The 23,942-nt window shown below is 56.2% G+C and overlaps 1 protein-coding gene across 1 annotated transcript; it reads left to right on the forward strand.

Annotated features, from left to right (window-relative positions):
* The first annotated feature begins 631 nt into the window (after nucleotides 1-631).
* On the forward strand, nucleotides 632-22,249 carry ZDHHC18 (zinc finger DHHC-type palmitoyltransferase 18). The gene is made up of 8 exons (XM_004592362.3): nucleotides 632-1,055; nucleotides 4,565-4,725; nucleotides 15,894-16,043; nucleotides 17,181-17,318; nucleotides 17,404-17,452; nucleotides 18,474-18,576; nucleotides 19,768-19,880; nucleotides 20,478-22,249. The coding sequence occupies exons 1-8, from the start codon at nucleotides 742-744 to the stop codon at nucleotides 20,593-20,595; spliced, it is 1,146 nt and encodes a 381-aa protein (XP_004592419.3). The 5' UTR covers nucleotides 632-741; the 3' UTR covers nucleotides 20,596-22,249.
* The last annotated feature ends 1,693 nt before the right edge of the window (nucleotides 22,250-23,942 follow it).

Below are 23,942 nucleotides of genomic sequence, written 5' to 3' on the forward strand. Positions count from 1 at the left end.
GCAAGCAGCTCCCATCCCGGTCGAGCCTCCAGACCGGCTGACACTTCGCTGAAGTCTTGTGAAACCCTAAGCATGGGACCCGACGAGGTCAGGGAACTCAGGAGGTAGTGACGGGCCGTTTATGCCTTGAGTTTATGGTCGTTTGTGGACAGCTAGAATTCTTACCCTCAGCAGAACCCATAATGAGGCAAGTGTGTGGGCGCAGGACCCTGGCCGGGGTGGAGGAGGAGAGAGTGTGCCCGACACACCTATTGGGCACTTCCACCTTTGAGGCAAAAATAAAGAGACTCCTGGCTCCCTAAGCACATTGCTCTCCCCACGCCCGAGCCGACTCGAACCCGTGCAGTCCTCAGAGACACGACGATGCTTATCCTCTCCAGTCTGCACGGGGTCCTGGCCAACGGCCCACAAAGCCGTGTCTCGCTTAGGAAAAGTCGAGCCAGAGCCTTAAGCGCGCCTGGGTCGCCCTTCTTTGTGCTGGAGGGAAGCGGGAGGCAGCGGGGCCGGCTGGGACGCGCCGCGGCCGGGCGCCATCCCGGGCCCAGGCGGAGGGGGCGCTGCCGTGGGAGGCCGCGGCGGGCGGTGCGCCGGGGCGGGGCGGCGGAGGGGCCGCCTCCCGCGAGCGAGCGAGCGAGCGAGCGCCGCTGCTGCCGCCGCCGCCACTGCCGCTGCTCGGCCCGGTCCCCGAGCGGCCCGGCCGGTCCGCGGGGCGCGGAGTGAGGCCTCCCCGCGGCCGGCCGCATGAAGGACTGCGAGTACCAGCAGATCAGCCCCGGGGCTGCCCCGCCACCCGCCTCCCCCGGGGCGCACCGCCCCGGCCCCGCCGCGCCCCTCGCCCCGGGCCCCGGGCCCGCGTCCGTCGCCCCCGCAGCGCCGCGCTGGAGCTGCAGCGGCAGCGGGAGCCTCGGCCGCCGCCCGCGGCGCAAGTGGGAGGTGTTCCCGGGCCGCAACCGCTTCTATTGCGGCGGCCGCCTCATGCTGGCCGGCCACGGCGGCGTCTTCGCGCTCACGCTGCTGCTCATCCTCACCACCACCATCCTCTTCTTCGTCTTCGAGTGAGTTCGCGCCTCAGGCGCGCGCCCCACCTCCGCGGTCCCCACGCCCCGCGCACTCCTGCCCCAGCCCCAGGCTCTGCCCTTGCCTCTCCGAGCGGCATCCGGCCTCTGCCTGCCAGCCCCCGCACCTCCCGCAAGCCGCCTGGCCTTCCCGGTGCGCCCGCACCGGTCCGGGCCCTGTCTGAGCTCGGACGCCACCCCGGGAATCCCTCTGCGGCCGCACCCCCTTGGGTTTCTTTCAGCAGCAGCCTCTCCGCTCCCGGTTCCAGGCCGCCGGTCCTGGGGTGTCTTGCCTTCAGGTCACTTCCAGACTCCATTTCGGACCCCTGTGCCCTTTGGCTGGGTGCACCCCGCCCCAGCTTTCCTGTCACCTCCGCTCACCTTAGACCCCCCAGGCGCATCTTCCTGAGCCTCTGTGGCCTCCCCTCCGCCCTAGTCCTCACTGCCCGGCCTTCTGGTCTGTGGCGGCGGCGGCAGCATCTCCTCACTGCATCCCTTGTTTGCCATGTCAGGAAGAGCGTTAGTGCCCCGTTATTTTTGCAGAAGGATCCCGAAGTGCTTTCGGAGGCCTGTTTGCTCCCCAGTTGTTGACCTCTGTGGTCTCCCCAGTGACCTGGATTGGCCCCCTCGAGTCTCCATGTTATGGGTGGAGGAGGGTTGGCCGTATTTGTGTGGGGAATTTCCTACCTGTCCCCCAGCCCCACTGATGGTCTCACCTTGAGCCACCTGCTAGACACACGCTGCTGTGTGGGTGGCTTCCTAGTGACACTGTGGTGCAGCACCCTGTCTCTAGAACCTACAGACCTAGTTCGAATCCCACTCTCACTGTGTGGCCTCACAGACCACCTGGAATAGGACCCAACCCAAAGGGTGCTGGTCTGCAGGCTCTTTAGTCCAGTCCTAGACCTTTCTGGTCAGCAAAATTGCTGCCCAGCAGCATGTGCCCCCCCACCCCCGGGGAGGCTGCCCCAGAACCCAGCCAACTCTGAGGTCCCCGCCTCTGTTGCCTCCACTTTCCCCTTGAGGCAAGGCAAAGGCCCCCTCATCCTTAGCGTCTCTTTTTCACCTTTCTGCCGCCCTTTCTTTCTGAGTCAGGGTGCGTGGGCTTGGGGGGTGGTTTCTGAGCAGAAGTGAGGCCGCCCATGCCCCTCAGCGTGGCCCCTCAGCCTGCGGAGTTTCAGATCCACCTCAGTGGCCAGCGTTCAGGCAGGCTGCGACTGCGGCAGGAGGAAGCAGGGTCAGCTGTGGTCAGTCCTTGCCACCCGCCCTGCCGAGAGCCAGAGGGGCCGTTCCGAAACCGAAGCTTCTCCCTGACCGAGTGAGAGAGGAAGCAAGACTTCTGGGTGGGAGGCGAGCCTGTGGATCGGTTTTGATCTCTGATCATCCTCTCTTGGGGCAGTAGACTTTGGTGGGGGTTTGGGTTTGGGTTTGAGCTGAGAGCTCACCTGGGTGTGGGCTGGGGTGAGCCCTTCCGTGGGGAGCTGGTGCGGTGAGAGCACTGTTGGAAGGTGGGGAGATCCTGCCCTGTCCCTTCGTTCCTGCTGTGCGTTGTTGCCAGGTCTCCCTACATGCTGCCAGCCAGTGCCCCTGTAGTGCTCCGTCAGACCTGAGTCCTCCCTGGCCCTCATAAGCCAGGGCTCCGATAAGCAGCCTCCCCTGCCCCACTCCCCCACTGTGCACATTGTTGGTGACACTGAGGTCCTGGTGCTGGTCCTCGTCCTCAGGGCCAATCCGGGGAGCAAAGCATGGCCCTGTAGGTCTCTGATCTCCAAGGGGACGGGTCCCTCCCGATGCCATGGTACCCAGTGATGGAGGCAGATGTCCATAGGTTCCTGGAACCCTGACACCTTTGGCTTCCCAGTGGACACCCCATCAGGTCTGCCCTGGCTGGGGGGGGGAATGGCATTGCAGGAGGCTGGTGGTCAGACCTGGCTCAATGCCGCCCCCCCAGGAGCTCCCCTGTGCTGTGTGGCCCTGGAGGGCTTTTCGAGTTCTCTGAGCTTTCATTGCCTCACCTGTCAAGTTGATGGCGTGGCTTCAGAGCGGGAAGGGTTTGAGAAGGTGGACGTGAAGTGCTGAGTAAGGGCCCGGCCCGGCCTAACTCTTTGGGCTTCAGATGTCCATAATGGATTCATGAAGGGCAGGTGTCTGGCACACAGTAAACTTGCCAAAAAGATGGCAGCTGTTTTTCTGTCTGGTACCAAGGGAAAATCTTGCACTCCGTAATGACTGTGCGTGATGTGCAGCAAGAAGGGTGAGCCAGGGCGCACTGTGTCCTCTCTCAGGGGAATATTGGGTTCCAGTAGGGGAGAGACAGTCCACACAGAGTGGAAATAACAACCGCTAAGAGATGCTGTCGGGGAAATACAGAGTGCTGGGAGGCCTGCTTCACACCAAGGGGTCGAGCAGGTCCTTCCGAGGGGAGAGCATTCCAGAGAAAAGGACCAGCAGGTGCAAAGGCCTGTGGGAGGAAGGAGCCAGACTCATTCGGAGTGGAGTGTCTTGGGCCATGGAGGGAGCCTAAGGAGAGTCTGTAAAGGGAGTCGGGGAGAGGGTGTGAAGGGGACCAACCAGGGGAGAGTGCCCTAGAACCATCCGGAGAAGCCTTTGGTGGGGTCCAGATGGTGCCTGGCTCAGAAGTCTGTGGCTGGCAATTGGGGTTTTATGCAGCAGAAAACCATTGGGAGTTTTTAAGCAGAAAGATGACCCTCTGAAAAGATGGCTGTGGCCTTGGGGTGAACAGCGGAGGGACAGCAGCACGTCCTGCTGGGTCCACCCTGTCCTAGGCTGTGCCTCTACTAGTTTCCAGTGCAGAAGGTTCCTGCTCTGCTGTAGAGGAAGGGGCTTGGGCAGAGCCCTGGGACCCTGGCAGGCAGCCCGCCTGGTGGCAAAGATGTTCTTCCGGCCAGCTGGGGCCAGGGGCCTGACAGCTGCTTTGAAGATGCCATCCCTTGGGTGACAGTGGCAGCAGCTGGTCCCTACTGTCTACTAACCCTTTTCTTGACCCCTTCTTCGGTCCCTGGCTTAGGTGCCAGCTCCTGCAGGCCAGCCCCTCCGTGATGGAACTGGCGGCCAGTCCTGGTCCACATGTCTATCTCGCCCAGTAGCTTGCAGATCCATCTTAGTCCCTGCCGTCACTCCTGCTGCTGATTGACGGTGTTGCCTGGCCCAGAGATGACCTCAAGGACAGTTTGTGGGGTGTGTGACTGGCCGGCTCGCTCCTCTGGAGATGGTCACTTGCACCACAGCAGGCATCTAAGGCTCTTGTGTGCAAGGACCGTGAGGCTGCAGCTCAGCGTAGGGCCCAAGGGTTACACCTCTCCTGAGCTGGGGGAGGGGGACGCAAGGATCATTGGTGACATGATGGGGTGTGGGGCTGCACTCCCCAGGGCTGTGTCTGCCTCAGGGAAATGGACTATTCAAGAACGTTGGACGTCACACCTGCCCTGTGCTCCAGGCAGCCCTTGGGTGAGTTCCTGATGTTTCCCCCTCTGTCTCTCTCACTGCAGCTGTCCCTTCCTGGCCTGCCAGCTGACCCTGGCCATCCCCATCATCGCTGCCATCCTCTTCTTCTTCGTCATGAGCTGCCTGCTGCAGACAAGCTTCACCGACCCTGGCATCCTTCCCCGGGCCACGGTCTGTGAAGCGGCCGCCCTGGAGAAGCAAATCGGTGAGGCTCACACCCAGGGTGCCCTGGCTGACCCTTCGTACACAAGTGGGTGGGATGCAGGGGGTGGTGCAGTGAGCAAGGCTGGTGGGAGCTGCCGCTGGGGAAGCAGGAGTCAGGGGATAAACAGGAGAGCAAGCGCGTGGGCCAGAAGTGCTAGCAAGCACAGGCAGCCAGCAGGGGACAGGGTACCTTGGGTGGGGATGGGGGACGGACTTGGGAGACACAGTTCCTGTGTGTATGCAGGAACATATTTAGTCCACTAAGGATCCTGCAGGGTAAGGTCAGTTGTGATTCTCCTTTTACTGTTTAATTAAATGGAGGCACAGAGAGTAACCGGTACAAGATCACACAGTAAGTGGAAGATTCAGGATGAGAGCTCCACCCTAGGCAGACTGGCCAGTGCCCCTGCTCTTTAACATTCACTCACAATTTATTCATTTACTCATCAAGCACTTACTGAGCCTCTGCTGTATACTGGCCACTTTCTTGGGTTCAGTAGTAAGCAGAACTGAGAGTCATCCCTTCCTGCTGGAGGTGACATCCTCTTGTGGGGAGAAATAGTGAGGCTGTCACAGAAGAGTGCTGAGAAGGGTGCTGTGGCTTTAAACAGGTGGTCAGGAAAGGTCTTGTGAAGCAGGGACTTCTGAGCGCAGGCCTGAGGCAGCTGGGAGGGAGGTGGTAGGATTAGGGCCGCAAGCTGGTTCCTGCAAGGTGGCCAGGGAGGCCTCTGGGAAGAAGGGGTTTCAGGAGCAAAGGCCTGCATGGTGTGAGCCCTGAGCTGCCCACAGAACGGGTGCGTTAGGGGACAGCAGGAAGTTCTTGTGGGGGGCTAGGGAGAACCGGGGCTCCAGGCCCCCAGTTAAGCCTGGGTTCCTCCCAGGCAGGTGCCATGTGGCTTCCCCTGCGAGTGGGACACGATCGCCTTCCCCTCAGCATGCTGCACCACGGCTCCTTCCTGCCGAGAAGTGACGCAGCTGTTTGCACACCTTGGGGGTTGGGTGCGTGGCTGGCTCCTTCCCCAACTAGCGTGGCCTTTGCATGCACGGGCTGGGGAGCCCCCAGCTGGCCTGTGGGAGATCTGGTGGCATGTGAATGCCAGGGCCGTGCCACGTCCTTCAGCGGAAAGCCTTCCCCTGGTGCTCGGCCCCACACTTTCTTGAGCTTTGTTCCTTGTCTCCTTCTCGGCCAGGCCCAGCCACGCCCATCCTTGTGCCTTCCTTTCCTTTCGACTAGCTTTGTGCCCCCTCCACCTCGGGCCACCAGTCACTCTGCCTTGTGGGTCCATCCCATGCAGTGTCCCTGTCTTAACCCCCACAGGTCAGGGCTAATCGCAAGGCAGGATTATTGTCCTTCTCAGCCTGGAATCCTCAGGTAATACCTGCAGCTGTAAGCCCCGTGTCTGGGAAGCAGTTGGCTACGTGCTGAGTGCTGGACATCTGTATGCTACCCATTTTCACAGCAGCTGGTGAAGGTGCCCGACTACGGAAGGAGGGGGCGAGTAACTTACTTCTCCCAGACCCCTGGGCTTTGTCTTCTCTCTTTTATTTTGTAAAATTAATTAATCTTAGTTTTTGAAAGGCATATTTACTGAAAGAGGGGAAGACAGAGTGAAAGATCTACCTGCTGGTTCACTCCTCAGATGGTCACAACAAGAGCTGAGTCAATTCGCAGCCAGGAGCCAGGAGCTTTTTCTGGGTCTCCCGTGTGGGTACAGGATCCCAAGGACTTGGGTCATCCTTCACTGCCTTCCCAGAGCTGGATGGGAAGTGGAGCAGCCAGCACACGAACCTGCACTCATATAGGATGCTGGCACCACAGGGTGGAGGATTAGTCTGTTGAACCATCGCACCAACCCTCCTTCCTTTCTTTTATATATTTACATATATATATATATATATATATATATACATTTAAAGATATATTTATTTTAAATAGGGATACAGAGAGAAAGAGATTCTAACATTCTGTTCATTGGTTTATTTTCCAGATGACTGCAGTGGCCAGGGCTAGGTCATTCCAAAGCCAGGAGCCAAGAGCTGCTAGCAGGTCCCCCATATGGGTGACAGGTGCCCAAGTGTCTGGGCCACCTTCCCCTACCTTCCCAGGGAGCTGGATATGAGTCAGAGCAGCCAGAACTCAAACCACTGCTCATAGGGTATGCAGCATTACAGGCTTGGGCTTAGCCTGTTGTGCCACAGTGTCACCTCCAGGCTTGTCTCCTGAGATGGGAGTAGGGTGGTGGAGCTGCGGCTTCCGTGATACTCCCTGGTTCCTGCTGTGGAATTGTCCTTTATGCTGGGCTGTGAGGACATGGACACAAGTGCCTGGCCTTCTGTTGCCCAGTGTGTGGCTCAGTGAACCTGGCCACATGGCCGATGAGTGAAGAACTGCTGAGTCTGGGCCCAGTATAATGGTTCAGTGGCTGAATCTTCATGTTGCATGCGCTGGGAGCCATATGGGCATCAGGTTCCTGTCCCGGCTGCTCCACTTCCCATCCAGCCCCCTGCTTGTGGCCTGGGAAAGCAGTGAAGGACAGCCCAAATCCTTGGGGCCCTGCGCTCGCATGGGAGACCCATAAGAAGCTCCTGGCTCACGACTTCAGATCAGATCAGCTCCAGCTATTGTAGCCACTTGGGGAGTGAACAAGTATATAGATCTTTCTCTCTGCAAATCTGCCTTTCCAATAAAAATAAATAAATTTTAAATAAAAACAAAAACGCTGAGTCTGCATGAAGACCCTGGCAGCAAGGGCTAGATGCTAAAACCATATGAACTGGCCCCACTCGGGCCTCCTTGTTATGTTGATTCCTGTAACCAAGGGAAAGAGAGAGAGGTAAAGAATGAATCCCAGGGCCTGGCGCGATAGCCTAGCAGCTGAAGTCCTCGCCTTGAACGCGCCGGGAATCGCATATGGGCACCAGTTCTAATCCTGGCGGTCCTGCTTCCCATCTAGCTCCCTGCTTTTGGCCTGGGAAAGCAGTCAAGGACGGCCCATAGCCTTGGGACCCTATGCCCGCATGGGAGACCTGGAGAAGGGTCCTGGCTCCTGGCTTTAGATTGGCACAGCACCAGCTGTTGCGGTCACTTGGAGAGTGATTGGACGGAAGATATTTCTCTCTGTCTCTCCTCCTCCCTCTATATATATCTCTGGCTTTGCAATAAAAATTAAAAAATCATAAAAAAAAAAAGAAAAGAAAAAAAGGTCTTTCATCTGCTGGTTGATTCCCCAAATGGCCATAGCACAGAGGTTGGTTAAGTGGAAGCCAGGAGCCTAGAACTCTGAATCTTCCATGTGTGTGCAGAGGAGCAGGCACTTGAACCATCTTCTAGAGCTTTCCAAGACACATTAGCAGGAGGCTGGATTGGAAGTGGAAGAGCCAGGACTCAAAGCGGTGCTCATGTGGAATGCCAGCATTGCGGAACTTAAACAGCCATGCCACCATGCTGGCTGCAGCCTTTGAATTCTCAAGCTAGAATTGAAGCCAGAATTCAGGGCGTGGCCAGGAAGCTTCTGAGCAAGGTGGAACATATTTGAACATATTTTCTCAGAAAGGACAAAGATCACTGAGGTTTTAGAAGGGTGGGGCTGACTCTGAGGTGTGTGGTGCTGTGACCTAGGTTCCTGCCTTGCAATAACAGGCAGCGGTGGGGTAACCGGCTCACCACAGCCTGCACAGGACTGCCACGCCCTCTCCGAGGCGGTGCTCGTGGTCCCCTGCCCTGGGAAACCACTCGTGGGCACCTGGGCAGTGGGTCACCATCATCTAAGATCTGGAAAAGAGTTGCAGAATGGGGTGGGAGTGTCTGAATCCACGTGACAGCCGAGTGCGCAGACCCAGATGGAGCTGGTAGGGGAGGCAAGGACCGCATCCCCGCTGCTGCTCACACAGCTCACACTCCCTCTCAGCTGTGTCTCCCCGTGTCTCCCCGAGGCAGATCTGCTGTTTTCCCTGCCTGGGCTGGCTCTGCTGGCCCCACACACCCGGGCTCTCCATTTGCCTCCCAAGAACCACATTTGCCCCGCCCTTCCAGACTCAGAATGTGGACGAGACCCCAGTTCATTGTGTGTTGAATGTCAGTCACTCGAGTTCAGCCTGTGCGATTCTTCCCCTTTCCACCTGCCACCTTGTTTGTACCTTCACCTCTTCAGAATTTTCCTCTGAGTGGCAAAAAATGGTTGTGTTCTGCCTCTGGGTGGGTGTGGTAGCTCAGTGGATTAAGCCTCTGTTTAGTATGCCCACATCTCCTCTCAGAGTGCCAGTTTGAGTCCTGGCTGCTTTGCTTACAAGTCCTTGGGCCCCTCCCACCCATGTGAGGGATCCAGATGGAGTTCTGGGCTCCTGGCTTCAGCCTGGCCCAGCTCTGGCTGACGGGGACATTTGAGCAGTGAACTAGAGAGGCAAGGTATCTCTCCCCACCCCCATCTCTCCCTTCCTCTCCCTGCCTTCCTCTCTCTCCACTTTCACGTAGATTAAAATAAGTATTTTAAAAATATGATGTACTGTGATCAGTGCTATGGTGCAGCAAGCTAGCGTCCACTTGTGGCGCCAGCACCTCATATGGGTGTCAGTTCATGTCCCAGCTGCTCCCTTTCAGCTCCCTGCTTGTGGCCTAGCAAAGCAGCAGAGGATGGCTCAAAGCCTTGGGACCCTGCACCTGCATGGGAGACCCAGAAGAAGCTCCTGCTCTTGGCTTTGGATAGGCTCAGCTCTGGCTGTTGCAGCAGATTGATCTTTCTGTGTTTCTCCTTCTCTCTCTGTAATTCTGCCTTTCAAATAAAAATAAAATAAATCTTAAAAAAAAATACATGTCATGGCAGGCCAGTGTGTTGGCCCAGCTCTGGCCATTGCGACCGTTTGGGAGTGAACCAACAGAGGGAAGATCTTTCTCCCTGTCTCTCTGCCTTTGAAATAAATAAATTATAAAAAAGGAAAGAAAGTAAAGACTTTCCCCTGGTCAGAGTCAGACTGGGCTGACTGACCGTGACTCACTGTTGCTGAGTGTGACTCCAGGAACCAGCAAGAGGCCTTGCTGGGAACAGGCTTGGGCGGTGGGGCCTGCCTCCCTTCCCATTCTCCTCATCCCCTCCCCTCCTCCCGCCCCCCTGCTCCCCAGCTCCCCTGGTTGTTGCCTAGCTCCTCCAGTCGCTCCCCAGCGTCCCCAGTCGCGCTGGGCCCTGGGTTCCTTACACTCTCTTGTCCCCCTCCTCTGATAATTTCTCCAGCTTAGTTCTTGCTGTCTTCAATGCTCCCTCCTGCCCCTCACCCACATAGGCCCCTCTATTTGAATACAGATGTCATCATTAACTTGAGAGTGTATCCTGTTTAATTTACCTAAAACCTCGCGGGGGTGACATTGTTACCCATTTTAGAGGTGAAAGTAACTGGGGCTCGGAGAGGCTGAGCGGCTTCCTCACAGTCACAGGCCAGGCCTGGTTTCATTTTTTTTTTTTAAAGATTTATTTACTTTTATTACAAAATCAGATATACAGAGAGGAGGAGAGACAGAGAGGAAGATCTTCCGTCTGATGATTCACTCCCCAAGTGAGCCGCAACGGCCAGTGCTGTGCCAATCCAAAGCGTGCTCTGGGCCGTCCTCGACTGCTTTCCCAGGCCACCAGCAGGGAACTGGAAGGGAAGTGGAGCTGCCGGGATTAGAACTGGCGCCCATATGGGATCCCGGGGCGTTCAAGGTAAGGACTTTAGCCACTAGGCCACGCCGCCGGGCCCCAGGCCTGGTTTCAGAAGGAGATGGGGCTGAGCAGAGCCCCCACCTGGAGGCCTGGCCTCCCAGGGCTCCTGCTGGGCCCTGTCATCATCTGCTGCTCTGGCTCTTAAGCTTGCTGGACCATGGGACTCCGGCAGGGACCTATCCCAGGCCTGTGGCTGACTAGAGCTGGTCCTGGGATCTAGGAGACCACAGTCTCACAGCTGTTTCCGCCACAGGTAGCCACTGCAGAAGGCTGTGGGCACTCGGGGCCTCCATCACTTTGGCTCCTTAGGGACAGCCCTGGCCACTCAGTTTCTGACCGCATGCCCTCCCCCAGGGCTGTCCAGGGCTGAGGAGATCCACGACCCGCCCCTTGGTCAGAAAGAAGTAGGGGAGCTCCTTTTGCTTCTCACAGTCACTCATGAGCGGGAGCACCTGCGCTTGCTGGCATGCCCCCGGAGGCTGTGGCTTCTCACTGGAAGGGATGGGGGAGTGGGCAGGCCCTGCGAGCATGACAATGCTCCTTCCTCCTGGAGGAGCAGCCCGGTGAGCAGAAAGTGTCCTTGCAGTCACTGGTTCATTCCTCAGACACCTGCAACATCTAAGGCTGGACCAGTCTGAAGCCTGGAGCCAGGATTCATCTAGAGTTCCCTAATGAGGAGAAACAGAGAGGTCTCCATCTGCTGTTTTACTCCCCAAATAGCCGCAACAGCCAGAACTGAGCTGATCTGAAGCTGGGAGCCAGGATTGTCTTTCTGGTCTCCCATGTGGGTACAGGGGCCCTAGAACTTGAGCCATCCTCAAGAAAAGCCTGCTTTCCCTGGCCGTAAGCAGGGAGCTGGATTGGAAGTGGAGCAGCTAGTACTAGAACCTGCACCCATACAGGATGCTGGCTCTGCAGGCAGAGGATTAGCTTGGTAAGCCACCACTCCAGCCCAGCTGTTTAAAGCATCATCTTCTTCCTCCTTGGGTATTAGCCGGAAGCTGAGCTTAAAAGTAGAGTGAGTACTTGAGGCTGTTGTACTTTGCCAATGTGCGATGCCAGTGTCCCGGGTCACATCTTAACTGCTGTGCCGAATGTTTACCCCAAAGCAAATATCTTTGACTTCTTTGTATGTATTTGTTCCGTATCTGTTATTCCACAGCCTTGAAGAGTATCTTGCATGTAGCAGGCCCCAGTGTTTGAAAGAATAAATTCCGTAGAAGACAAAGGTTACACCTGAAATAAACTGGGTTTCCCATCTGTAAAATAGGAAGATATGTCCCCTTGCCCAGCACACAGCACCCATTCTCTAAGATCCAGTGAGACAGGGGCCGTCAGTCCCCTTTGAAGGTTATTTTAGGAAACTTAAGGAGCCACTCCAGGCACTTGGCAAGCTGCCCTTGGCACTGGCCATGGGGAGGAGCTGTTGGGGGGGATTCTAAGGCTGAGTCTGGTGCAGGGATTGGCCAGTGTTTGCCTGAGAGTTGGCAGGGAGGTAGCTGCCCTGCACAGCTGGCTTGCCTTGGGAGCCTCCTGGGTGGCACCCTGGCTCTGGTGCGAAGCCTCCCTGACCCTTGGCAGTGCTGATCTCCTTCCATGGGGTGCCGAGAGCCAGGAAACTGACTGCCAAGACCAGAACACACTGCTAGATGGTCCCTTCCTCGCTGGAGAAGACATTTGGGGACCAGAGAACTTCCAGTAACTTCTCTCCATGCTGAAGAGGGGCCATGCCACTCACAGTGGGTTGTATTCTGAAGGTTCATAGTGCAGTGTCTTTCACAAGAGTGCAGGGATAACAACAGCCAGTGCAGGTTCAGCTCTCGTGCCTGGTGGGTTGGTCTTAGTGAGGAGGGTTTGGCTTTTCTCAGGCTTGTGTTTTGGAGCAGATAGTGGCTCAGGGAAGTCGGATGACTCAGCCAATGTGTGTGACTGGGTGGACATTGACAGCCACGTGTCTGACCAGCTCCAGAGCCCATGTCCCAGGCCAGGAGACAGGGCAGAGGACCAGTGGAGCAGGATTAGGGGTTTGGCTTGGAGCAGCATCAGCCACTTTGCGGAGAGCCGTTGGTCAGGACCAAGGCCAGGGATCCCGTGACTGGAGCTGTGTCTGCGGCTGTCCTTCGCCCTCACTGCAGCTTTGTGAGCCCGGGCCGGCTCCCCCACGCTGCAGGGGTGGTGAAGTGAAGTAGCAAGTAGATTGGATTCCAACAGGATTTCCACCTGCTGTTCTTACATGGGGAGGGCTGCTTCCCTCTCTGCCCCGCCTGAGAACAGCTGCACATAAGAACTTAGGTGCCAGTTCCTGTATGGGTGCTACTTCTAGATCCTGTCAGCCCTTCAGGCCTTTTGTTCTTGATAGGGCGAGTCTTCTGTCCTCTTTGCTCGGCTCCTCATATGTTATAGGCCCAGTGCTGCCTCTTTGACCCCCCATCCCTGTTCTTAAGGGGCCTGCAGTCTAGTTAGGAGGTCAAGTACAACGCACAGATCCCTTCACTACACAGTAGTAACTGGCTGTGACAAGTTAGGGTGTGCCCTTGGGCTCATCAAGTTCAGCTAACCCGTGAGAAGCCCACAGCCTGTGTGAGGGTCCCACCTCCACTTCCCCACTCAGCTCCCTGCCAGTGTGCGCCCTGAGAGACAGCAGGTCCATGCTCTAGTACTTGGGTCTCCCTGCCACCCACCTGGGAGACTCAGGTGGAATTCCAGGCTTGGCTATGAGGACTGTTTGGAGAGTGAACCAGTAGATGCGGATCTTTATCTCTTCTAACACTACTCTGCCCTTCAAATAAGTGAAGCTTTCTAAAAGAAGAAGGGACAAACCATCTTAACACTCAACATTTTCAACCCAAGCTTGGATTCTGAGTCCTGGCCACGTGGCCCTGGGCAGGTCATTCTGAGTCCTGGCCACGTGGCCCTGGGCAGGTCGCTCAGCCTTCCTGAACAAGTCTTAGCTGTAATGCAGACAAGGTGTGGATGGTGTCAGTCTGGGATGTTACACAGAGTGAAGGGGATTCTGTCTGTCCTGCGCTTGGTGACCTTGACCCTCCCCCACGCCTCGACGCTTGTTTCCACAATTCCATAGCTGGTGAGCACACCACGCATTTTGTAAACATCGCTTTGCTATTTTCACTTCACATGTATTCATCCATGAACTCTTTAAAAAAATAGATTTTTCTTTTATTGGAATAGCAGATTTGCAGAAACAAGGAAAGACAGAAAGATTTTCCATCTGTTGGTTCACTTCCCAAGTGGCTGTAATGCCTGGAATGGAGCTGATCTGAAGCCAGAATTCAGGAGCTTCTTCTGGGTCTCTCATGGGTGCAGGTACCCAAGGACTTGCCTGATCTTCCATTGCTTTCCCAGGCCATAAGTAGGGAGCTGGATGGAAAGGGGAGCAGCCTCCCATCCAGCTCCCTGCTTGTGGCCTGGGAAAGCAGTCGAGGATGGCCCAAAGCTTTGGGACCCTGCACCCGTGTGGGAGACCCGGAAGAGGTTCCTGGTTCCTGGCTTCGGATCAGCATAGCACTGGCCATTGCGGCTCACTTGGGGAGTGAATCATCGTATGGAAGATCTTCCTCTCTGTCTCTCCTCCTCTCTGTATATCTGACTTTGCAATCAAAATAAATAAATCTTTAAAAAAAAAAAAAAGAAAGAAAAAGAAAGTGGAGCAGCCAGGATATGAACTGGTGCCCAAATGGGATTCCAGTGCTTGAGGGGGAAGGATTTAGCCATTGTGTTTGGCCTTCATCCATTAACTCTTTTTTTTAAATTAATTAATTAATTGATTGATTAGGAAAAGCAGATATACAGAGAGGAGGAGAGACAGAGAGGAAGATCTTCCATCCAGCAGCATCTTTATCCCTGACCCCACATCAGGCTGCCCTAGCAGATCTGTGATAGTTGGAGTCCACCAGCTTTGTTCTTCAGCAGCTCTCTGACCAGTCATGGTCCTTTGCCTGTTCATGTGATTTTTTAGAACAAGTTTATCAGTTTCCACGAAAGAACCTGATGGGATTTTTCCACTGAACTTATATTGAATTAATTTTGGGTGAATAAATCTCTTTATAATATCCAGTCTTTCAAACTTACTATAGCTCTGCGTTTGTTAGTGTTTTTTTGTTTTGTTTTGTTTATTTGTTTGTTTTTTGAAAGGCAATTTCTATTGGAAAGGCAGATTTACAGAGAGAGGAGGAAACAGAGAAAGATCTTCTATCCACTAAGAGGCCATAATGACCAGAGCTAAGCTAATCTGAAGCCAGGAGCCTGGAACTTCTTCTGAATCTCCCATGCAGGTGCAAGGTCCCAAGGTGTTGGGCCGTCCTCCACTGCTTTCCCAGGCCACAAGCAGGGAGCTGGATGGGAAGTGGAGCAGCTGGAATGTGAACCAGTACCCATATGGGATGCCAGCACCTGCAGTTGGAGGATTAACCTATTGAGCCACGGTGCCTACCCCTGCATTTCCTTTTCTTTTACATGCCTTATTTTCAAAAGTTTTCAAACACATAGAAAAGTGAGAAGGATTATAATGCAATAGGGGCTGGTCTTGTGGCACTGTAGGTCAAGCTACTGCTATACCCAGGTAGAGTTCCTGGCTGCTGGATCCAGCCCTGACTATCACAGACTTTTAGGGAGTGAACCAATGGATGAAAGATCTCTCTATCTCTCTTTCTCTATCTCTCAGTTTTTATTGCTGTGCCTTTCAAATTAAGTAATGAATGAATACATTTTAAAATAAGACTTATTTCAGGATCATATATTCCATTGGTTTGATTTCCCTCTGTGGTTTTTTTTTATATAGATTTTATTATTATTGGAAAGCTGGATATACAGAGAGGAGGAGAGACAGAGGGGAAGATCTTCCATCCGATGTTTCACTCCCCAAGTGAGCCGCAACGGGCCGGTGCGCGCCGATCCGAAGCCGGGAACCAGGAACCTCTTCCGGGTCTCCCACGCGGGTGCAGTGTCCCAATGCATTGGGCCATCCTCGACTGCTTTCCCAGGCCACAAGCAGGGAGCTGGATGGGAAGTGGAGCTGCCAGGATTAGAACCGGCATCCATATAGGATCCCGGGGCATTCAAGGCGAGGACTTTAGCCGCTAGGCCACGCCGCCGGGCCCTCCCTCTGTGTTTGTTAGCAGTGCTAACTTTTGTTAGAGATCAGACCCGGGGTCCCAGAGATGCCCCACATTCCCAATGTGGTTATTTCCATCTGCTGAACCCCGTATCCTGCAACAACCTACCAGGCTTTCCTGGGGTCTGCTGCGAGAGCCCTCCTGAGGGCTGTGGCAGGCCAGCAGGCGGATGAGCAGGTGGATGAAGGCAAGCACAGAGCCTGCCAATAGAAAGTCTGTCAGTGGTAGCAGCTCTCACTGTCCGTGCCTTTGGCTTGCCAGGCAGCCGCAGCTCCTCTTCATGCCTCCCAGAACCCCCGGCCTGGCTGCTTGGAGCATCCTGTCTTTCTGTCCCCCTCCCTCAGACAACACAGGCAGCTCCACGTACCGGCCGCCCCCTCGGACACGAGAGGTGATGATCAATGGACAGATGGTGAAACTCAAGTACTGCTTCACCTGCAAGATGTTCCGGCCACCCCGGACCTCCCACTGCAGCGTCTGCGACAATTGCGTGGGTGAGTGGAGGTGGCAGAGAACGCAGGGTCCCGAGAGACCAAGACCTGGCTGGGCCTGCCAGTGTGTGGCCTGGACGTCAGGTTCCTGCAGACTTGCCCTGGCTGAGTAGCTCTGAGGGCAGTCAGCTCCATCCAGGTTGGCAGGTGCCCTGCCCCCACCAGCTCTGCAGTCAGGCCATGAGCCCTGTTCCAGACTTCAGCCTGGTCCTAGGAGGGTTCAGTTGTCCAGGACCCGGAGTCTGGAGCGAGAATATTCCAGGTGTGCCTGGGCTAGAACACTTGATTTGCCCTCCAGAGGCCACAGGCCAGCTCTCTTTGATCTGATTGTCAGGGCTTGTAAGGGACAAGACTCTGCAGCCACTAACATAAAGAGGATACTTGAGGGCTGGATGCTGCTCTCAGAGCTCACCCAGGGTGGTCCCAGGACAGGACCGTGTGGAAGGGTACAGGTGAGCTGAGCCATGGTGACGATGCACAGTGAGCTCACCATGCCAGCTCAGCAGGCCCTGAGAGCGATGGGAACACCCCATGACAGTGTGGGTGACTCAACGGGTGTCATCCATTCTCTGAGACTCTGCCCCACCCACACCCTGCCAGGGTGCTGGCCTTGGCACAAGGCCTGCAACAGACTTGTGACCCACATTCCTCTGAAACTTTCCTCACCAGCCTGGGTGGGAGTGACGCCACCCCAGGGTCATAGTACTGGTGTGAGCTCAGCCCTGGCAATGCCAGCTATCTTTGAGCTCTGTAATGGCCCCGTCCCTCTCGGGGCCTCTAGTTCTAGAGTTAGGAATCAGTGTGGGTGGGGGGAGGTGTAGCAGGTTGGGAGGTCCGTGCAGGCCTCCTTCTGTCTCCCTGGAGTGTATAGCTGAGCTAGGAAAGCAGCCAGTGTGTTTGCTGTAGTTACATCTGTCAGTACACACCGAACATTACTGAAAAAGACAAGTGACGGGGCAGGTAAGGGGTGACCTGCCCCAGTCTAGGGTCAAGAAAACTTTCTTAAGGAAGTGTCTGTGCAGCTGGAGCAGGGAGTGAGGGGGTCAGGAAGCCTTAGCCGTGGGTGTGGCCTTTAGGCAGAGCTGCTGGCCCCAGGCCTGACCCACACTGACCCACCCTCACCCCATCACTCTTTTCCAGAGCGGTTTGACCATCACTGCCCCTGGGTGGGCAACTGTGTGGGGAAACGGAATTACCGCTTCTTCTACGCGTTCATCCTTTCCCTCTCGTTCCTGACGGCCTTCATCTTCGCCTGCGTGGTCACCCACCTGACGCTGCGTGAGTTGGGGGTGCGGGGAGCAATTGGGGAGAGTGTGGTCATAGCTCCTCTGAGCTACATGCTTGCCTGTGTCTTCCTCCCCAGGCTCTCAGCGAAGCAACTTCCTCTCCACTTTGAAGGAGACACCAGCCAGATATCCTTTGTTGGCTTCTAGACGCCCTGGGGAACCGGGGCCCCTCACAGAGGCAGCTCCCACACTGCAGGAGGGAGTAGCATAGTTGTCACACAAGCCAGGGCTGATCCTGAGTGGACCTGGGTGGGCTAGGCTGGCCGAGCGCTCTCAGCAGAGGTACCCCCCTGCCTTCATGGCCCTGGAAAAGAGCCTGTTTTTTTTTTTTTTCTTAAGATTTATTTATTTTAGGGCCCAGCGCAGTTGCTTAGTGGCTGAAGTCCTCACCTTGCAAGCACCAGAATCCCATATGGGCATTGGTTTATATCCCAAAAGCCCCGTTTCCCATCCAGCTCCTTGCTTGTGGCCTGGGAAAGCAGTCGAGGACAGCCCAAAGCCTTAGGACCCTGCACCCTCATGGGAGACCTGGAAGAAGCTCCTGGCTGCTGCCTTCAGATCAGCTCAGCTTCCAACCATTGCAGCCACTTGGGGAGTGAATCAGCAGATGGGAAATCTTTATTATTTTTTTTTAAATTTTATTGGAAAGGCAGATATACAGAGAGAAGGAGAGACAAAGAGATCTTTCACCCACTAGTTCACTCCCCAAGTGGTCACAAGGCCAGAGCTAAGCCAAAGGCCAGAAGCTTATTCCAGGTCTCCCACGTGGGTGCAGGGTTCCAAGGCTTTGGATGGTTCCAAGCCATCCTCAACTGCTTTTTCAGACCACCAGCAGGGAAGTGGAGCAACCGGGATACGAACTGGCGCATGCAAGGTGAGGATTTAGCCACTAGGCTATTGCGCCGGTCTGAAAGCCTGTCCCTTATGGCCCCAAACTCCTTGGACTCTGTCATGCCGAAAGCTGTGTCGGCCCTTCAGTGCTCTCTGCTGTCCATCTCCCTGGCCTGGCCTTGCTCTTGAGAGCAGCTTCCAAGCCTTCCTGAGGACCCCTAAGTGTCCACTCCCCAGGGACTAGCTCTGCAAAGGAAAAGTGAGAAGGGAGCCCCCACCCGGCCCTGCTCCTGATCTGGTCCTTGACGGCGCTCATCGTGCTGGAGCTGGTCATTTGCTTCTTCTCCATCTGGTCCATCCTGGGCCTCTCAGGGTTTCACACATACCTCGTCGCCTCCAACCTGACGACTAATGAAGATGTGAGTACAACAGGGGCAGCCCTGGGTCTCAGGCAGGGAGGAGGCTGGGCTGAGGGGATGTGCCTGAGGATGCCCAGGTGCAGTCCTGCCTGGCAGACCACTGGAAAGCCGGGTGGCAGCAGAGCTCGGCCGGGCATCACCCTGCACTCACAGCCTGGCCCCAGGAGACTTGAGATGCCCATGTGGCCAAGCTGCAGCACCCACACCCTGGTATTCCTTCTGCTTGGCCAGGGCAGGATTGTCTCAGGGTGTCCGTATGGAGGGGTCAGCCAGGACAGGACAATGGGACCCATGGAGCCTCCCTCATTTGCTGCCTGGCAGCCCTCCACCAACCAACAAGCCTTGCTTGGGCAGCAGGCGTGGGTCGCAGCTGACCTCCACTGCCCGTCCTCCGAACACTAAGGCAAAGGAGCGCATCCTTCTCGGCATCTGGTCCTGGACAGAGACGCTCCCTCCGACAGCAGTGTGTACCGGATGTGCCTCCTGGAAGGAGGCGAAACACAGGACAGGCACAATGGGCTGAGTGATAGTGGCCGGGAACAGAAGTGACATCAGCCAGCATCCCCCACAGCGATCTCCTGGGTGCTCATTCGGCAGGATCTCCCCAGCAGTTAAGCCAAAACGAGTGTCGTGGTGAAATGACTCGAGGACGTTCTGGCTTCCAGTCATCCTGGGCTTGTCCACACTCCTCAGAGCCTTTGTAGGTAGCCGACGTCCCCTGCTGGAGACGGGCGTGATGGCCTCTGACGTGCTGGCACTTCAGCTGAGGGTGCTGTCACTCCCCCCTCACTGGTCCAGGTGGAAGGGACCCAGTCAGGGTTATGCTGCTCCAGAATGGCGAGGCCAGGGCTCCCAGAATGGCGAGGCCAGGGCTCCCAGCCTGGCTAGCTGAGCCCTGTGCACGCCTGTTAATGAGCCTCCGCCTTGGGTGGCCCGCCAGAGAAGGGGAGAGTCAACAACAACAACAAAAGTGTCATTTTTTGGCCCTGTCCTGATTGAGACCTCCCAATGACTTTTGCCCACCCCATCACCCCCTCAGTGAATGACCTGTGTTAAGAGACCTGTCCCTCCGGTAGTCTAACCAGAATCCCTTTAGAATTGTCTGGCCTGCCCCATCCTCAGAACTTCCTTCTAGAAAGGGGAAGCTTTCAAAGAAGGGACCTGAGCAGGCCTCTTGCTCGTTTTTTGCAGATCAAAGGCTCGTGGTCCAGCAAGAGGGGCGGTGAGGCCTCTGTCAACCCCTACAGCCATAAAAGTATTATCACCAACTGCTGTGCCGTGCTCTGTGGCCCCCTACCCCCCAGGTGAGCGGGGGCTGCCTGAGCGGTCACAGTGCCCACTGAGGCCATGCTGCTCAGAGGGTGTTCATAATTTGCAGGGATATCCATTCCTGCATGGGTGGGTGGGTGGGAGGAGAGCTTCGCCCTCTCTGGGCAGGAGGGAGCCCTGAGAGTAACTCCCTGTCCATCCTGACACCAGGGGGCGCCAGAGCTCCAGAACAGGAATTGCATTGCTGGGGCCAGACCTGCCCGCACAGGTGTCCTCTGCTCCCTTCCCCTCCCCAGGCCCAGTGTTCCTGTCACTCTTCTTGAGGGGGGAAGGCACAATGGGAATCTCACTATCTCCAAATCCCTCCCTGTCTACCTGCAGCCTGGTTTCTTGGCAGACAGGCAGGTGGGCCAGTTTGAATTGATTTATCTGTGAATAAATTCTGTGGCCAAAAGCCAGCTGGCGAGTGGTCAGAGAGAAGCCTTCCAGAAGCAAAGGGTTTTGAGCTTCCAAGTGGAGAGCAGCTCCCCTTTCCTTGACCTTTCTAGAACTGGGTCTAGGAGGCGAACTTTGCCTTCCAGCCCCTGGGGTCTGTGAGCTCACCTGTGCCCCGCCCTCTTGTGTTTTGGAAGCCTAATTGACCGGAGGGGATTTGTGCAGCCGGACACCGTGTTGCCCTCGCCTGTCAGAAGTGATGAGCCAGCCTGCAGAGCCAAGCCTGATGCCCGCATGGTAGGAGGCCACTCCTGAGAGGGGCTCGATACTTGCCACGTGCTGGTCTGTCCACCCCTCTGCACTCACCCGCTCTCCACACCTGCCGGGACCCTTCCCATTCCATCTAAGAGAAGCAGAGCTGCCAGAGACTCAAGTCATTTCGTATTTATTTCCTGCCCTGCGTGGCTTTCCTCCAACTGCCGTGGCTGTACCCTCTGCTCCCCAAGTCCAGGTTCCTGCTGCCGAGGGGACCATGCCAAGTCCCTGCTTGTGTGAGTGAGGGTGCAGACTGAGCGCGAGGCCTCCCAGTGGGGGGCACTGCTTGGGCCTGTGGTGATGCAGGACTGCAGGGCAGGAAGTCCCCTCCCCACCCCCCCCGGGAGCTGCTTTGGTTAGGGGCTCCTGCGCTCACTTCTCATGGGTGCTCATTTCTCCTGGTAGGTTGTTTATTTCTCCTGGTATGGAATTGGCCAGTAGGAATAGTGCTGGGGTTCATTAGAGGGAACAGGGTTGGGGAAGGCCAGGAGACAGCATGTGTCACAGAAAGCCCAGCCGGGCACCCAAAACTCCACTCTCTGTACACCCTCCCATTCGAGGGGGGGACTTTCTTAAGGGACCCCAGCCATTACCTCCTAACCCCATACTTCCCACCTAAGTAAGGACTGGGGCAGGGTAGTTTATATTCTTACTGGCAATACTTGAAGTGGGTTTACTAATGCTGGGTATTTTGCACAATTTTATAGAGCTTTTTTTCTACATAGCATTTTTTTAAAGTGGAAGGATAAGACAGTTATATTGCTATTGCTGTAGTGCCAGGCAAAGGCTTGTCGAAAGGCTGGCTGGTTGTCGTAATTTATTATAGGAGACCTGGCTGTGAAAGAAGGGGCGTATGTGTGGGTATGTGTATGTGCACATGTGGTCACATGTGCCGTTGTACAAGTGTGACTGGCTCCCATATTCCCTGGGCTGCCCCACCCCCTGAGCCATGGAGACAGGGAGCAGCTGGTCCTAAGACATCCCTGGGATCGGGTGGCCCAGTGCCCAACTTCTTATCTTTCCTTTCTCCAAGACAACAGTGGCTGCTGGGGGCTACCCGCGGCCCCCAGCCTCAAGTCAGGCTTCCAGCTGGGATCTGCCCAGACAGGCGGGCAGGCGGGTGGGTGGTAGGGTGATGGCTGCTGTCCTGTAAGCCACACGCCCTCCCCCATGCTCTGTAGTCTGGGACCCAATGCCAGAGACTGGAGGACAGGATGTGTTTGTGCCAACTGGGGGGTCCATCCGGAGGAAAAGACAAGAGGAGCAGCAGGGTGGGCCTAGAGGCGGGTGGGGAAGGGTCCAGGTCTAGGCCAGGAATACAGGCCATCCCTGTGCTGGGAGCTGTAGTTTCCCATCCAGTAGGTAGAGAATTGTACTGTAAGCACCTCCCTTCACCCTTCTGGGAGCCTGAAGCCTTGGAAAATGACGTAGGAAGTCACTGCCTCTTGCCCTTTCTTGCTGGAGAAGCTTCCAAGTCACAGCTGGGCAGTGGCAGCTACAGAGGGGCCTGCTGTGGGAGAAGCAGCTTTGCCCCACCTCAGGGCCCTGGAAACAGGGAGGGAGCCAGCCAGAGGGAGGGGCTCCCATGGGCCTCTTAGTTCAGCCAGTATCCTTTGTTCCTGCTTGGAATAAAACTTTGGTTTTGAAGAGTTGATTTGCTTTGGTTTTGTTTACGTTTGCTGTCTTTGCTGAGGCCCCTGCTGGTAGCCCTAAGTTCTTTCAAATATGGGGAGACATAAGAGGCAGCTGACTGCGGCTAGGCTAGCGGACAGCATGGGGTGGGGAAGTGGGGGTGACCCAGAGCCCTGACAAAAGGCCACTCTGTCCCCTCCACCTTTCCTTGCCTCAGGGGCTTGGAGATGGCCACTTCCCTCCCTCGCTGCCTGTCCACTGTCATTGGAAAGCCCAGATTCCGTGGGAGCTGCAGTCTCCCCGGCCACCACCCTGCCTGGGCAGCAGGGCCTGGCCAGATGACTCATAACCTGGGCCCACCTCTCTGGTATCTCCCCCAGGAAGACACCTGTCAGGATTTTGCCATCTCCTGCACAGCCTGAGGGGAGCTAACAGGCCTCTTTGCAGAGGGTTAGCTGGTAAGACCATATCTCCCCCGTCAGCCAGCGCTGCCCACTCCCCTCACACGCCATCTCATTCTCATTGCACGCCTTGCCACCCTCACAGAGTTCATCCATCTGTCTGGTGTGTGGTGTAGTGTGTGTGCTGATGGTGGTAGGGCTCCAGGTCTCCCTGCTAAGCAGGAGGCCCTGGGGTAGAGGCCCTGCCCGGTCTGTACTAGGAGGTAGTTTTGCACAGAGCAGCTCTCATGCTGGGAGGGGAGGGGAGCCTGCCATGAGGTGTGTGGGCCTGTTCCGGTGCTGTCCTGCTTTAGGGCCGTCGGTCACTAACACAGCTCTCCTGGCTTTCTGCCCCTGCCCGGCTTTCTCTCACCTGCCTGTTTTCTCTCTTGCTTCACTGCCTGCTTCCCGAGCCTTGGTCTTTCCCCGGGGGAATGACAGGTGCTGTGACAGCCTCTGTCCCCCACCATGTGGGGCCTTGCAGGCCACCTCTGTCCTCCCAGCCCTGCTAACTCTTTCTCTTCTCCTCCTCTGCCATCCTGCCCAGAACATCCGGTGTGTGCAGTTTGTGCGAGGGCTTAAGGACCTCTTGAGGACTGCTGCTCTCTGCCTCTCCAGGAGTGGCCTGGGAGGAGCCGGGCCCCCAGCACCTCCACCTGCCTAACCTGTGGCCCGTCTGCCACCATCTGTGCCTACAGGGTCTGCCCTCCCCCCACCAACCTGCCCTACCTGTGTGCTCTCTAGGGCTCCGCACAGGGACCAGGGGCCAGCCTCTTTGCCTCTGCGCCCCCTCCATGCCAGTGGAGTGTTGAAAGCCATAAGACTGCGGCAGCACAGTGACATATTCTGCTGAGCCTCCCGCCTTCCTCCGCCTCACTCCCCTCTCCCCAGCGTGGTGAGGCAGCAAGACTCTAGGAATCTTGCCGTCCTGCCCTACAGCCTGGCCCCCTCCCCCAGGCACGGCCATGGTCAAGCCGAGCAGGTTTGCCATCTGGGGTGGTGATGGTTGCTGACGCTGCTGAACAAGTTTGGTGACTGTTCTAAGCACGAAGGGCTTGACGCTGTTCCCACGCCCTCACCCCTGGAGTGGGCAGGCTGCAAAGAGGGTGCTTGTACCCTTTGCTCTTTCCAGACACTGAGGGACTGAGTGAACTCTGCACAAACCCAAGTTTTTTGGAGGAACTAAAGGAAACTAGGCCTGGCCCAAGAAAACGGGCTGCGCCCACACTAGGGGCCTCTCCTGCCGTCCTGTACGTTGTACAACCAAATAAAGAT

This window comes from Ochotona princeps, chromosome 2, assembly GCF_030435755.1.
Source record: "Ochotona princeps isolate mOchPri1 chromosome 2, mOchPri1.hap1, whole genome shotgun sequence".
Taxonomy (NCBI): Eukaryota; Metazoa; Chordata; class Mammalia; order Lagomorpha; family Ochotonidae; genus Ochotona; species Ochotona princeps.